Genomic DNA, 16,128 nt, shown 5'->3' with positions numbered 1-16,128 from the left:
ACAGTTCACAAGTCAGCTCTGAATAAATAAATATCAGTTAACTGAGGCTCACTTTCCAAGGCAAAAATGGGGAAAGAACATTCACTAATGACTGTAAGACATGACAAACATCCTTATAAGCATGTTGTTAAGGCAAAATTTTATTAGTTCATGCTGAGATAATGTCAGGAGCTGTATTGGATGTGGCCTTTTACATCTTTTACTGCTGGTATTTGCCTGAAGAGAGGTCCTGCCCCTTCCTAGGTCACTGCTTTAACTGCTGTTAACTCTCCACAATCATGTTGTCACCCCTGGAGTTTATAGTCAGCTAAATTACAGTGAAGCACTGGGTTTGAAAACCCTCTTCTTTTTAAAAATTGATTTTAATAACTGCGGCAAAATTTGTATTTCACTTGGGATTACCCTAAAACAAAACATGCTTTCTGTGAGCAGCAAGTCATGTTAATATGTCAAATACACATTTATTTGTGAGCCAGGGAATCCTGACCTACAGCCTCACAGGGAAAATACAGGGCAAAATAGCTCAGTTAAATGCTGACAGGTTCTGCTCTTGTGTCTATTTTCCTACTGGAGGAACGGCTAGCACAAAGATTACAAATATCAATCACTCTTTCTCTTTTTTCTTTTATTCAATAAAACATGGGCTTAGTCTGTGATTTTTCTTGAAAGAGGGGCACTGTATCTCTTCCATTCTAGTTTTCGAAAAGGCTGTTAGAGGTGCACACTTGACTCCTGATTTTTACATACTGATTACTGTCCAATAATTGAATGATATGTTTAAGGATCAGCAATCTCATGGTTTATTTTAACATAGATTGCATTAGATCAGATCAGTCTACCACTGGGCATAGAAGTCAGAAACCTACAGTACAGAGAAATGTCTGTGAATGGAGAAAGGGTTTTTAGTGGATTTTGCATACCACATATTTAAGATATTTCTCCTTTTTTAGTGAGTTTTGAAATGTTACCCATTAGAGGAAAATTTGATTCTACATGAACTTTAATTAATTTTGAAACCAGCACATTACTTGCTGTTTTTCCTCAGCTGTTCTACTATGCCTGTATTTTCATAAAATCTTTTTCTGAGTTTTGCATGCTGGTGTTAGACAGCTTTGCTGCAGCATCTCCTGTCAGTGCATGTATGGGGCATCCAGAGAATTGGGGGGTGGATGTTAAAGTGAAGAAAGGCAAGTAGTTGCAGAGTCAGATCATCAGAGAGCCTTGAGTGGGCCAGAAGTATGCCTAGATTCAGGTGAAGCATAGCCAAATTTCTGGTATATAAGTCCATCCATTTGAGTCTTTTGAGGCTTTGGTTGTTGTAATGTCGAGCACAGAATCCTGAACTCACCAGTGCTGAGTGTGCTCAAGGCAGTCTCTGCTTACTTGGACTTTGCCTGTCATCTCTTCCATATAATTTCCAATGGCCAGACACAGAGTACAAGGCTAGGTGAGCCTTTTATTTGAGTTAGTATGACTCATTATCTTATTTTTATGGCCCAGCAATCACTTACTGTTGCCTGCTTCATAACACAGGAAGTGATGCCTGCGCTTTGGCACATGCTGCTGTGAACAATCCTTCTCATGTCCCTTTGGAAAGGCACTGAGACTTGGTTTAAAGGGCCAGGGTGGTGGAGGCTTTAATACTTCCCTCAATAACCAGCATTACGTGAACTTGTTACAAGTTTTTGTCTTTCTTCCATTCATGAAGTATGTATAGGTTTTCTGTGTAAAACCTACTCTGTTTCCCGCATCCAACTTGACTGCTGATTTCAAAGGTAAAAGAGACAGTAACCAAATTAGAGGGTTGCACGTACTGCTGTCTTTTGTAAACAAACAAATCTTTGTTTCCTCTCTGCTAACCTTAATTTGTTATTTCTTGAGTGTTGCTCCATATTGAAATTTAAAAACCCAAACTGGAGCAGCGAACTTCTCAGTCAGTGGTTAGGAGGATGTGGGGTTTTTTTAGGAAATGCCCTATGTGGTACTGTCCTGTTAGTTGAGCTCTCTGAATAATTAACGTACTGTAGCCTGCAGTGCAGTTACTGGGCCAGGTCCATGTCTGCTGCACAGGAAAATCATGATTTCACTGTGAGGGACATGGACAGTTGTTTTGTTCCACTTGTGAGAAAGACAGATGATGTTTTCAGTGGGATAGACAGTTTGCATTCCAGGGTAGATGCTTTGACTCAAGAGAGTCTCCCCTCTGCTGTTACTTGGATTTTGCTGACTGCAGAGCAGTGAATTCATTGTGCCCTGCTGTGGCCTTTCCTGTGGCACACCTGCATGGCTCACGGTGCTGTGCTTTGACCTGTCACAGCGTAATCTGTGTGCAGCCCTCTGCTGTGGATAATTGGAGGAAGAAATTTTCAGGAACAGCACTTCTTGAGAGATAGGTGACCTGCAGAATGCTATCAAGAAAAAAAATAAATTAGATTTCAACTTGAGTCTTGTGAAGGAAGTGTCACAAAGAGTTAACAATGGTCTGCTGGGATAAATGATTAGGAGCTGTTTTTCCTCTGTGAATAACTGCAGTTCATAAGCAGGGGATAGACTCAAAACAATCAGAGCAGTGCCCTCTTGAAATAATATGAGCTTGGCTAAAGTACCTGTTCAGGGCTTCAGGGTGCTGACCTTCCTCAATATATTTGGGGGGTTTAAGTCTGATTTTGAGAGAACTGAGCTTTGGTAGGGTATTCGTGTGTGTAGTGGTTTTGTGTTATAATGATTCATCCTGATGGGGATGAAGGTGAACCTGGAAGTAGGTTTGATTTCACTGAAACTGAAAGGAACTGAAAACCTTTAATTCAACAATTTATAAAGAGCAGTACATTACAAGCTCTAAAGCATCAGCCCAAAGGAAAAAGCAAATATTGCTATTGGCAGAGAAACAGTAGTTCAGGATGTTGAGTTTGAAGCAATTTTTCTCCAAAACTAGTAAATAAGAAGTGACAGGTTGAATCTTAATTGTTTCTTTGGGCACTAGGTTGGGGCCACTTTGTGCTGGGAAATGGAAACAAAGGCCTTGAGCTTCATATTGTGTGTGAGTCAGTACAGGCAGAGAGCCCGTGAGGGGGGTCTGTGACAGGCAGTGTGCCTGTTATGGCTTACTCTGTATTAGCTGGAGTTTTCCAACCACTGATGCATAACATGGCACTAATGCAGCCAGAGGGAGATGGATGTGCAGCTCCCCTGGAAGGGGCCAAGGCTTCAAGGATGTCAGTCCTGCAGCAGCAGTCACCCGTCTGTGGGGGAACATCAGGGTTAAAGGCAGCAATGTTTAAGTGCAGTATGGCTGTCTCCAGCCCAGCATCTGGCTAAGCAGGTCTGCTATGGGGGCGTCATGTCCACAGTGCCCCAACTCTGACAGAGCTCAGTAGTCCATCTTCTCCTGGCTCCCACCCTCTCCACCACTTCACTCCTGGCTGAACCTTCAGGCAGTTCGATGACCCCAGGGAATGCTTTCAAAGAGTGAAAACTAAACATTGATGTTGCTTTTCCACTGAAAATGTGTATTTCTTATATGTCTTAAGTTTGATGTGTTTGTGTTGTGCTTTGGAGCCTCGCCACAGAGCAGCAGTTCTGACCTGTTCATTAGTCCTGTATTTCAGAGATGGGTTTGATTGGCCTTTTTCATTTTCTTAATTTAAAAAAAAATTGTCGCATCTGCAAAAGTAAAAGGGTCCAAGAATTCTAAAGCATCTCCATTCCTAAGTGAAGTGAATCACGTGCTGAATGCAGATCTCAAGTGACCTGAGGCTGGATGTTGTAGTAGGTCATGGGCACAGCAGGAGAAACACAGCATGGCATTTGAGGGACTAGAATAGTTTACTGGCCTGAGTGTCAGCACAAAACTGTGGAAGATATCTTAACATGGGTATGAAAAGCTAAAAAAGGAGCCTTCATTATACAGTGAAAGTCAGTAGCAAGGAAAATCCAAGTGATTATGTGTTCACCCTGACAAATGATGTGCTTCTAAGATTTCAGGAAGCACCTCCTGATTAGAGAAACTAGACTGCAGCTCAGTAAGAGACTAGTTTGTCTTGTGGGGGAAAACTTCTCACAAAGTTCACAGAAAAATGAAAAAAATGAAAAAAATGAAAAAATGTTGTTATAAAACACTTATTTGTAGTCTAGCTTGTATTATGAATAGAGATTAAAGCCATATGTATTAAATTGGTACTACCATGTAGAGAAAAGCTTTTGCAGAATCTCCATATTGCCTTTAGACCAAGTAAAACCTCTCAACTTTTTAGAAGAAAGGTGAATTAAAGTGGCAAATCAGTCACTAAAGAATCTCCTATGTTTTGAGGACTGTGTGAATGATGTCTTTCATGTGGTTGTCTTCAGGTCATCACTAAAATGGGGGAGGTGGCTCATGTCCCCACTTCCCAACACAGCTGGTGTACTTCTTTTCCTGAAGGAAGTGCTAGGACTTTACTATTTGAGTGCTTTAGGTGAGAAGTGTACTGAAAACAAATTGTAAAGATTTTAATCCCTTCTCATGTTGCTGCTTGATTAAGACAAACACATTGTGGCACTAAAAAAAGGATGGAAGCTTTATAATACTTGACCAAGTTTTAATGTTAAATCAGAAACATCTTCCTGGCTTTCATACTTTCTAGTAAGATGAAATTTTTAAATCACAGTATTGTCCTCTGCTAAAAGCATCTCAAAATGCAACTCAAATCCATGGCAATATTATATAACATAATGTCCTTACTGTGTAAAGCTATTTATCAATAAAGACATAACAGTCTTCGTTGCACAGAAAGAGCAAAAAATGGCTTCAACCAGTCCTGCTTCTTTAAAATGCAGACAAATAATATCCTTTAAGTGTGAACTTTTATTTCAGAAAGAGAACTTGCACGCTTTCTGTTAAAGCTAATAAGGGAAGTGTTTCATTCCAACAATTTAGGGCTAATACTGTCGTAGTCTTTCATTATTCTGGACTCATGGACTGCTTTTGCAGAAAACAGCTTTAAAATATAGGTCAGCATTAAAGGATTTTGAAATGAGATGAAAATGCTCTTATTTCTCTTTTGAGCAAGTCCTTTATTTTAGTATCTATAAGAGAAGTTCTCTCTTCTCTAAATCCTTCCTCCGCAGGAGAAATCAGCAGGGACATTGTGACTTACTTGAAAGTTAAGAGGCTGAAAAGCTTTAGAGGAGGCATTGTAATCTGTTAGAAAACATGTTCAGGACCTAGGCATAGATTTGGACTGTTGATAGCTCTCCAGCTCACAGGAGGGAAGCATGAGATGATTAGATTACTCACAAAGTGTTAATCCTGCAGCAACAAGGAAACCTAAAAAAAAAAAATTAAAAAAAAAAAAAAAAATCCTTGTGTTCACACCAGATTAACTAATACAAAGAGGAAAACATCTACTTTCAGGGTTACTTTGAGATGTATAATCTATAGCCTTTTGACTCTTCCAAACTTCACATACAGAAAATGTTATGATTACAAAGAAAAAACCTGGTTTAGTTGCAAAGCATTCTCACCTCATGAAGGAACCAGTGGTGTTAGCTTTCTGCTTTTATACAAAAAGTATTGATCAAACCCAGAAAAATGTGGTGACACAGGGAAAAATATGAGGATGCAAGCTTGCAATGAATCACATCTTTTGTTTTCCCAAGCTGCTAGGTCAGCATTCATAACTGGCTATCTTAACTCACACAGAGCATATGAAGATAGGTGACTGTCTTTTTTCATCTTGTCACTTTGTCTGAATATTAAGAACTGGGTCTACTTGGCTTCCTAGATGACAAATTTAGCATTTTGAGCTAGTGCCGCTGAGGTTACTTGGTAAACATGCTGAGGGAGTTAGTAAGGATCTTCAAAGCCCTGTAACAATGTCTTTGTGGACTCCCAGTGCTGTGAGTCCTCTAGTGGTGATGAAGCTGCAATCCTTTTTGGTGGGCAGCTTGGCGAATGCTGAATTTACTGGGCAGAAGAGCATCCTTTCTGGTCAATTGTCACCTGCTAAGCCAGTTCCAACCCAGTCATACAGTTTTATCCTTCATAATGATTGTGACTCTCTGCTGTTGACTGAAACCTTACCTGGTCAGATTCCGCAGAAACTCAGTGGATAAAAGTGAATGAAATTCAGCAAGCAGAAGACATAGTATTCTGATGCAGTTTACAGGAGAGGAAGTGTTTCTGGCCCGCAAAGAAGACAGGTTCTCAAAATGCCAAAGAATTGCAGGTTTGGGAGAGAAATTTTCCTCCATTCCAATTCAGCACTCTGCCAGTAGCAAAGCTCTGGTCAATGGGTCAGGTCTTGGCCAGGCATCGTAGCAGATCTCTTTGTGGTAACATTATGGCAATTCAGAAATCCTGTATTTCACAGACAAACCCAGGCATCCTTCCCATTGCTTGTGCTCTGCACACACGTGTTTTATCAGAGTCATCTGTGCACCACATGTAAGGATGTTTATAAAAAAACCCAAAAACTTTTGCCCTCGTGACGAGTTAGTGATATTTGTAAAATGGTGAATATTGGAACAAATTAGACTCCTGGGAACCATAGTTAGGCTTGGGATATTACTGTGCAAATAGGTATTAAAGGGCTAATATTCTTGCATTATCTGTAAACATCTCTCCTGCATCTACTTGCTGAGACAGAATGCAGGAAAAAATATACTTCTGTTCCATTATGAGTTTTTTCTTCAGTTATCTTCTGTAGAGCAACTAATGTAACTTTAAGGGTTCACAGTTGGAATACGATAGGCTTCATTGATTTTTATTTTTAATTTCCCACTGCTGGTGTTTGTTACTAAGACTTTCTGGTGATGACAGACAAGTGGACTCTATCATGATGTTCTGCTTTTTATTAAGTGGATGTTCCTTTTTATCAGTATGCTGGAACTTAAAAAGTCTGAATGCAGACTGGGAACACACAGTTGAACCCCCAGGCTCAGCTTGTTTGTTTGCTTGTTACTGAGTATCTCCTGAGGTTTGGTGCTGAGTAGGAACTACATTTCCAGTCTGTCAGTAAGTGACAAAACAAAAATTGTGCATTGTCACTTGCCTTGCACTTCGCAAAGAAAAGTCCAGAGTCCCTGAAGGAAACTTTGAAGGTGACAGTGGGACGGTAATTTTTTTTTTTTTTTTCCCCACATGTGACCCTGGGTTTTAAAACTGCTGTTAAATCATCTAAATATGTTGAAGTCTGGAAATGCTGAGAGTCCGTCTCTCCTGGTGGTGATGTCATTTCTTTAGGGGTTCATATATTGACACTGGGCACTGACATTAGTCTTTTGTTCCCCTAAATCTGCTGTTAAGAATAAATCAGCTTTAATTTATTGGTGGAAACCTAGGATCCCCTTCAGTGACACCCTCAGTAGGAAACATTCACATCTGAGGTGGGTTACCCTGCAGTCACCTGAGGCTGCTTTTGCCTGGGAGCAAAATGTTCTCTCCATGCACTGCTGAAGGAAGAGGTGAAGCAAGTTGTCGAGCTGGAAACAATAACAGAGCTTGCCAGTATCTCATGGCTTTATAAAATATCTGAGCTCTGGGGACAAGTCTGTTAAGATGAATTGCTGTTGTCAGTGATGCTTCCTGTGGAAAGTGAGAAAGCAAACTGCAGCTCATTGTGCTTTGAGGTCCGTTGTTAGGCTTTGTCTACTCAATTGTTTTCCCCAGATAAAAGCGGTTATATATTTTTATGTAAATGAAGGGGGTTTGTGGCAAATTGATGGGCTTATGTTCTTACATTATCTGTAAATCTGTGTAAATGAAGGCTATTTTTAAGCTCCATGCTGTTCTAAGGCTTGTTTGTATTTTTTTAAGCAGTTGTAGTATGAGCATTATAATGTAAAAGGGGAGACCACCTTGTTTTATAGTACAAAACCAAATAAACCCTTGAGTAATGTGAAGTAGATATTTACTTAGGGCTTAACCTGTTGAATTTTTTCTTGCCTTAGTATACCACACACTTACAAAGTACAAACAATAAAGAAGTATTCATAAATCAATAGGTTTGTGATCTGAGACCTAAAATATTTTTTCTCACATTTATTTTTTGTAGAATCATTCTAAATGCGTGGTTTATTTTTCTGTTTTAGGCTCTTAAGGACCCAGTCTCTGGATTGGTACTATAATAATGTCAAAAGCCGCTTCAAGTGTTTTGGAAGTGCCAAGGTCCTGAAGAACTTGTACAAGAAACATAGACTGGAGAGTGGACTTTGTCCTGATGCAATAGGTAAGAACAGCTGTGTTGATATCTTATAAGATTTATTCTTATTTACTTTAACACAGAGGCTGAGATAGTGGAAATTTTTAGATTATTTCAAAAGAGTTTTTTTAATGCCATTTTCTTGTTTGCAAAAGAAATACCTCAGTAGAGAGAAAAAAGGATGAAGTGTCTAGAGAACTGTTTAAGAATTCAAATAATGTTTAATGTTAATTATGTCACTGATACAGAAGAACTGTCTTTAAAGTAAATTGCAGTTTGTATTTTAGCTTGTGTCCCCAGATTTATCACATTTCTGAGTAGTCAAAGAATGAAAAAATAATTTTGCATTCAACAGTTGACCATAGGTATATTTCTGTGATATTTGAAGCAAAATTTGATTAACATGAGATACATTCAGTATCCAAGTTAAGCAAAACTGACATTTCCATACTTAGAGTTGTGCATGCATAAGGATCTGAAACTGGCCACGTTTTATTTTTCAATGTTTGTAAATAGGTAAAAGATACTGATAAAGTATTGGCATCAACTTTTTAAGCAAAGACACAATTCACCCCTAATTGTGCTGTTCTAATGCTCCACCCCATAAGAAGAGTGATGGGAGTCAGAAAATGAATTTGAAGAGGTGGAGCCGGGTGTCATACTGGTAACTTCAGCAAATTACTTAGAGTACAACTAGCTGAATATTGGACATTTCGCTGGATTTATTGGACCAGATAATTTACTCTTGTAATTTTTTCAAAATTTGAACAGAGACTGTAATTTTTCTATAGTCCTTACTTGGTCTTTTTCTGAAAATATATAGGATGGTAAGTAGACTCCATAGTCCTGAGTAGAAATTTAGGTGTTTATTATGAAAATTGACATAAAAGCTTCTAGGGAGAAGCAACCTATTTACTAAATTGTGATTTATTAATGTTTTTCCTTTTTGGGTATCAAATTCATATTTCACGAGAAGATTCCTGAACAACTGTGAACAAATATGTAAGAGGACGAGTACATCTTGTTTCAGTTAGGGCAGAAGTGGGACAATGGAAGTAAGAACTGTGGCCAGGGATGCTTCCAAACTGTTACCTGATGTGTTGCATTTTTTTTAACCATAGTCTCAGTGAATGGGTGCTTGAATGGAAGTGTGAATGATGCAGTGATGAGTTGCAGCGGGTGTGCACTCTCAGTGAGACCTTTCTAAGGAAGGCCTTTGAGTCTAAATGTCATTGCTAACTTTCTTCTGCTATCCCTGTGACTGTTAGGTAAACCTTTTGTTCCCTTTGAAGATAAATACTAGTATAGGTGTCTGGGTTTTACTTTATTTATACAGCATTGCCCTTTAAAATGTAGAATCTATTTCTAACCCAAATGTCATAGTAAAGTCAAATTCCCTGTGCTTAACTTCTGCCATGTAAGTTTTATGCGTAGTAGCATCTTCATCTCTTTTTTACTGTAGTAATAGTTTTTTCTTTTCAAAATGCATGAGAAGTCTATGATATAAAAACAGTCATGTTTTGTAGAAAAGCTGCTTCAGTCATGATTTATCCAACAGCAACAGCTAGGAGGAATTTTCCAGTTATCCCTCATTGTGTACAGTGCCACCATATCTTGAGTCAATATTCTAATCTAATAATGCCTCTGTTGTTAATGGGTACTTCTTATAGTAACACATGAGTCTTTCTTTATAGCAGAAGGAAGTTTGTATGAAGGAAGCTTTGAGAATGAAGGAAGCATTTGTGGCAGTGACTCTACCTTCTACCAACAGACAGAAGGTATGCTGCTAAAATCTCATTTGATTAAAAAGCCGTCCTTACACTTTGAATGACTGCACAAATAGCTTAGAATGGTGGTAAGTCTTGTCCACAGATTCAACAATATTTTGGCTGAACCATTCAAATGGCAAGACACTCAAAAGTCTTTTGCATACCATGCTGGGACATCTTGCTTCAGCATTACACCAACTACGTGCCTATTCTAGTGTGATTTTCTTAACGTTCAAGTTTTTGTTATTTCCCTCCCATTTCCTTTCCTATGCTCGTATATTATTTTCATTCTCTTTCTTAAATTTTATCATTCCTGCTTACAGGAACTTCACAAATTTCCTTTCAATAATTTCCTCCAAACTATTTTGCTACAGTTTAAAATAAGCAACATAAAATACCATGTTTTATTGTATCTAAGATTTACATTTAAGCATAAACTTAGAAACTGCAACAAATTTCTCTTGTCTTAAGGGGGTTTTTTTATTATTATTTTACTATGCATATTTATGGATTGAGGAAATAACTTTTTTGTGAACAATTTAAGATTTGAATATGAGTCCAGAATATGAGTCTGAATTTTTGAGTTCATTATGCAAAATGTGTATATATAAAGACATAAAGATATAAAGGTGGTTTTATCTTATTCTTCATCCAGGACACAGCATGATGGATACCCTTGCTGTGGCCTTACGTGTTGCAGAGGAAGCGGTGGAAGAAGCTATTTCTAAGGCAGAAACCTACAGTGACAGCCTGGTAACTCATTAAAAAAAGAAGTATTAATTTAAATAGGACAAACTTGTTTCTTTTAATTTGGGTAGTGGTACAAAACAAGTAGATATAAATGAAAACATGATGAAGTAGTGACTGTCTCATGATACACTTGAAGAGTTGGGCATGGGTTTTATGAACTGATTTCCAAGATACACATTACGTTTCAGAAGGTGACATGCATTTAAGCACCTATAATTTCTTCCCATATTGCCAATAGAGCATATTACCCATTTCCCAATCTATACATTTTCTGTGGGAAGGCTGTTTTTATGTGATTTTAGTAAATACAGATATCCATTTTCATGCAGGACAAGCAGAATGAAGCTTGTTACTTGCAGGAGCACAAGGAGGACCTCATAGAAGAGCTGGCCACAACCATTGTGCAGAAGGTATGGCATGCTTTTTTCCCCCATGTTTCGTAGCCAAACCACAATGTTTTAGAGATCAAACACTGCTAACAACAAAAAGGATGACACCAACATAAGAAGTAATGCAAATGATCTACGACACTGTAGCTTCCAGCTATGTCTGACAGCGATCAGTTTATAAGTAAGATCAATCCCATGCCTAACCTGATGTCCTGCATGTTCAGAGCTGAGGGGTACCACTCCCTGAGGTTTGTGATGTCCCTTCTGGGAAGAGAAGGTCCTTGCTTGATGGAATTTTACATCTGTATTTCACTTCCCCACAGGCACAAAGTTTTCTCATGTCAGGAGGTATGGCTCTCGACCATATACATCACTTCCCAAAAGACAGTGTGCCAGTGTAAAGAAGTACGACTTCTGACCATACCCTCTACTGAACCCTGCATCTGCAACATGTTCAAAGAAAACAATATCAATCATTAACACAGAATTCTCTTAATGATACTGTGAGAGAGACCCTCAAAAAACCACAGAACCCTTGGCGTGTTTGAATTCTGTAGCTTTTTTATGTAGAGCTTGTTCTCCCTGCGACGTTCATGGTTGTCACAATGAAAGTGGAGGGCTAGTGGGAAAAAATACCTCTTGAGTTTGGATAGTTTGGAGTAAGGCCAGATGAGCATGAACAGAGCACTGTTAAGATCTGTGATCAGTAAAATAACCACTCTGCTAAGTTAGTCTCCTTCCGTGTGAAATAAGCTAGATGTCACATCTTTGTATAGGCTGTGGCATTTAACAGTGTATGGATCACACGCCAGAAGAGGAACATGTTGTTTATAAGGCTATCAAGAAAAACCAGAAGAGCAGCAGCTCACTGGAAAATAATCTGCCTTCTTTTTTATTTGTGATGTTAGACTAACAACTACGTCTGTTTATCAGATCTTTCACAGTCCAGAGCCTCTCTCAGCCAAGCTCAAATTGCTACTGTTTTTGTCAAGAGCTGCCTAACAAGATCTTTTATGCCATAGAATAATGTTCTGAAGATATTTTATATTTGAGTTGTGGAAATGAAGTGTAGCAGGATATAATCTGTCCGTGTAGGGAGACATGAACGTTCTCTCTCTCAAGATGGTGTAGATTTTCAAAAATACTGTCTAGAGACCTTAGACCTCATTGTTCTCACTAGAATGTGTCTGCGTGTCATGGGAGCCTTTGAAATTCCCCTCGGATCTAGTATTTTATATTTCTTGGCAAAAAGTCTTGTCTGAGAAAATATTTGACACTTAGATGCTGCTAAAGTGTTACTGTAGCAACAGGTTTCTATGTTTATGTAATCCACTTCTGGTATTCCTACAGGCACTGTTATATGTTGCACTGCATCGATACTTATGTGCTTGCAAGCGGTAGGACTTTCAGATGAGAACTGCACGAGCTGGAGCCAGAGCAAAGGGAAAGTCAGATGTTTTTCCTGGGGAGCTTGCCTTGAGACAGGGTTCATCTAGAACTTCTCCATATGGCTCAGACAGTATTTCCTGAGCAGCATTTTTCTGTCCCCTCCCACCCCATTTCTCCCCTATCCTGCAGATTATAAAGAAGCAGAAAAGCAAACCCGAGCAGGCTGAGGCCGACTTGGAATGGCCGCCATCACGGAGCAGCGGCCTGGCGTCCGGCGCTGTCTCGGATCAGAGCATGCTGACATTCCCAGGGAGCCGCAGGGGGTCCTACACCTTGTGGGTGAGTTGCACAGCACGACTATCCGTGTTTTCTGGTACACAAAACCAGAAGATTGCAGTCATGGATAAGTATGCTGCCTGGAATGGTACGCAGAGCCTTGTAGAGAACGAGCATTAATTCTTTGCCAGGACAAACTGTCACTCTGTTTCCTGCTTTCTTAACGTCCCATGGGCCGTGGAGGTACATCACAGACATTGTGTTGTTTTGGTGACTGTGTTGGGGAGGACTAAGTTTGTGATATGAGCAGTCTCACTGCTTGATTTGAATGCTAATAGGACTCAGTGCCTCGGTGTTTATTCCTCAGAGCAATGTTTCTGCTCACTTAACTTTTATGTAGGTCTTTGCTGAGTGTTACATTTTCTTTTGTCTAAAGTTAGGTTTCTATAATATTCCTTTTTCTCCTTAGCCACCTTACAGAAAACAGCCACCACCAGCAACAAAAAAGTAAACTCAGTTGCAGAACACCATTTGTGTCTTACACTAAAGAGTGTTTCCTCCTTCCACTTATTTCTCAGCATGTCTTTATCTCCTGCTATAAAGCTGAAGAAAATCTGACAAGCTGCATTAGTAACAGTTTTAAAAGAGCAGCAAATGAAAAGAAGTGAAAATAAGCTGTAGGCTTGGACAAGCGCTTTGACAATCAGAAAGGGAAGACAGTGACAGATGAGTTAGTTCCAGTGCGTTTTGACGCTGTGGTTTAAGCTGCTGCTCCCAAGTGTCCTGCGACTGTTCCAGTAACCACCCCACTAAGAACCACCAGAACTGAACGTGGGCTATGTCCTAGTTCCCAGCTAAGTTTGCTCACTTACACTCCCAGTGAGAACAGATTTATGTCAGTATATTGACTGTGGGCCAGAGTTGCTGAGATACAGACTTGTATCCTAGTCTTCTACCTATCTGCAAAATGAATGGGTACTGCCTGTAATGTGCCACTGTTAATAAGCGATCAGAAGTTAGGGTGAGCATGATTTGTGTTTTGCTCTGTGATTCCTAGGCAAGTTGTTGGTGGAATATAAAAGCCAGGAGAGAGAGAGTTAATTTTGTGTCTGACTCAAATGGTTTTTCTTTCTTAAGTTTAAGGACAGGACTCAGAGAAATATGCTGTTCAAATCCTCAGTCATTATACCAGAAGCCTGTTCAGCATTTGGATAGTAAAATTTGAACTCAACACATTTTGAAATACTATTCTGAAGTAACAATTTAGTCCTGATTTTTTTGCCAGAGGGAGGGTCATTGGTTTGAGAAATAGTAGACTTCGTGAAAAACACTGGAGAAGCAGAAATGTCACACTAAGCTGCAAACAACTTCAAAACCTCTGTAGCCATCAGTCAGTACTAGAGATCCAGATGTGTACAGTATTTTATAAGAACCTGTGCAGGTTCTTTTGCCACATTTTTCACCATTTGTTCCAATTGTCTTCCCACAGTGCTTTAAGGAACACGAATGAATTTGGCTATCTGCTGTGACTTGTTTCATCTCTCCCCTAAATTTAGTTTCTGCCTTTTGCTTTGCTAGGGTTGTGTTATCATATTCTTTACTCCTTTGAAGTATGTATATGTTTATTTTTGCTTTGTTCTGAATAGAAGAGAATTTTATTAGTATGACCAGACACCCTTGTAAAGGAAGTATAGCTCCAGTCATTCCCATATCTAAGATAGTTGCACTTATGTTAGGCTGTTAGATAGCACAATTAAAATCACAGAACCTGGGTCTGCTGGAAAGTCTACTGAAAGGCAATTTGTGCAGAGCAAATGTAGAGCACTTACAGCCTGCTTGATTCTCATCAACAGTGCTGAAACAACTCAAATTCCTTTTGCTGAGATTGTTTTCCATTCCACTTTGTTTTTATTCAGCGACAAATGGGAAGCATGCATCTGTCAGTAGATTTGCAGGACTAAACCACATCGCTTTCTCTTCTGTGTATCGTGTGAGAAAGTTTTCTGCTGAAAGAATTGCAATTTTTTTTTCTTTCCAAAACAAAACCTAGCTTCTACAGAAGCTGCCACAGAGGCCCTATGCCCATTCCAGGCAAAGCTCCTTACTGCCTCCCAGGAGCTCATGAGTCCAAGTCTGTAACAGCAAATCTTGGATTCCACTACAATAAGTGAAGTTTTCTTAGTTCCTAACTGGTGACATTCTGTTGACAAAAAAACCCCAAGCTCTTGATTTGTGTATGTACATCATAACATTGACCTGTGCGTGATGGCCTAGTTTAGGCAGATATCTGCCTGTAATGATAAAAACCTTTTAGTATTAGTATATACCTCAGTTAACAAGGGGTCTGCTGCAACAGATTTATCAGCACAGGTGTTCATAGTGTAACCAAGGTTGTTATAGACAGACAACACAGTGGCCACAACAAATCCAAGGGAAGGAAGAAGAAAAAATTAATTTTCATTTTTTTTCTATCAAACCTATCCAAGGATACTATTACTGTGTCAGAGTTACATGTGTGAACATGTTTTCCCAATAAAAGTTATTTAATTAGAATTTTCCCCTGTTCAAGTATTTCCTTGGTACCAGGCTAACAAATTAGCAGAGGCAGGAAAGATTCAATAAAAGGAAAGAAGATACGTGATTAACAGGAAGACAGACATACAGGAGAAAGGGAGGTAAAAATCTTAAGCCATTCAGAATTTCATAATTTAAAACTAAAAAATTATAATAGAGGAAATTTTTTTTGTCTTCTGTGCAGAAGATAATACATGTGCTTTTGCTAGCACAATGAAGCTAATATAACACAAGACAATTGCATGCTGTAACACTGGCCTTTAGAAACCCATGTTTATACTTGCATTGCTTTTTATTACTAAAGTCACTTCTTACAGTCAGGGGATGCTGAAATAAGCCCAGATATCACCTTGCGGTTTCACCTGCCAAGCAATTTTTCTTTTTATCACACCTTTTTGTGTGCAACTCATTCACATCAACCAGAAACTTCCAGTGGTCTCCGGAAGCCCTGCATTACCTCCCTGCTCATTCAAAACCACTTGCTTTGAAAAAGTAATTAAATAATTAGTTCCTCACTTCCCTCCTCCACACTATGGTACTGATTGTTTAACTGCAGTACTGCATTGTGTTTGTAGCTACAGACATTGTCTTCTCCTTTTTTTCCACTCTTAGATTTTTTTTTTTGAGATCCCTCACCCAGGCTAAAAATAGTGAAACAGGACTGAATATTTTATTTCCTCATCTCATAAAAAGAGATGGATGGCACCATCTGTTTCTCATTACCAATAAGCAAAGTCTGTGGAGTGTTGGGATAGGAAGAGTGCAGAGCAATGGGTGGATGCTTCTCTGCTCTCTCAGTCC

The 16,128-nt window shown here is 39.1% G+C and overlaps 1 protein-coding gene across 8 annotated transcripts in view; it reads left to right on the top strand.

The window, feature by feature from the left end:
* The window catches only part of MYRIP (myosin VIIA and Rab interacting protein), a 211,513-nt gene that overhangs the window by 147,221 nt on the left and 48,164 nt on the right, over window positions 1-16,128 (top strand). For all 8 annotated transcript variants that reach the window (XM_040077677.2, XM_058422475.1, XM_058422467.1 and 5 more), the window contains exons 4-8: window positions 8,071-8,207; window positions 9,875-9,958; window positions 10,605-10,702; window positions 11,029-11,109; window positions 12,667-12,816. In XM_040077677.2, coding sequence (XP_039933611.1) covers window positions 8,071-8,207; window positions 9,875-9,958; window positions 10,605-10,702; window positions 11,029-11,109; window positions 12,667-12,816 — 550 coding nt within the window. The remainder of the gene's footprint in view (window positions 1-8,070; window positions 8,208-9,874; window positions 9,959-10,604; window positions 10,703-11,028; window positions 11,110-12,666; window positions 12,817-16,128) is intronic.

Source organism: Hirundo rustica, chromosome 1 (genome assembly GCF_015227805.2).
Source record: "Hirundo rustica isolate bHirRus1 chromosome 1, bHirRus1.pri.v3, whole genome shotgun sequence".
In the NCBI taxonomy this organism is placed as follows: domain Eukaryota; kingdom Metazoa; phylum Chordata; class Aves; order Passeriformes; family Hirundinidae; genus Hirundo; species Hirundo rustica.
This window is presented reverse-complemented; position numbering and strand designations above follow the sequence as displayed.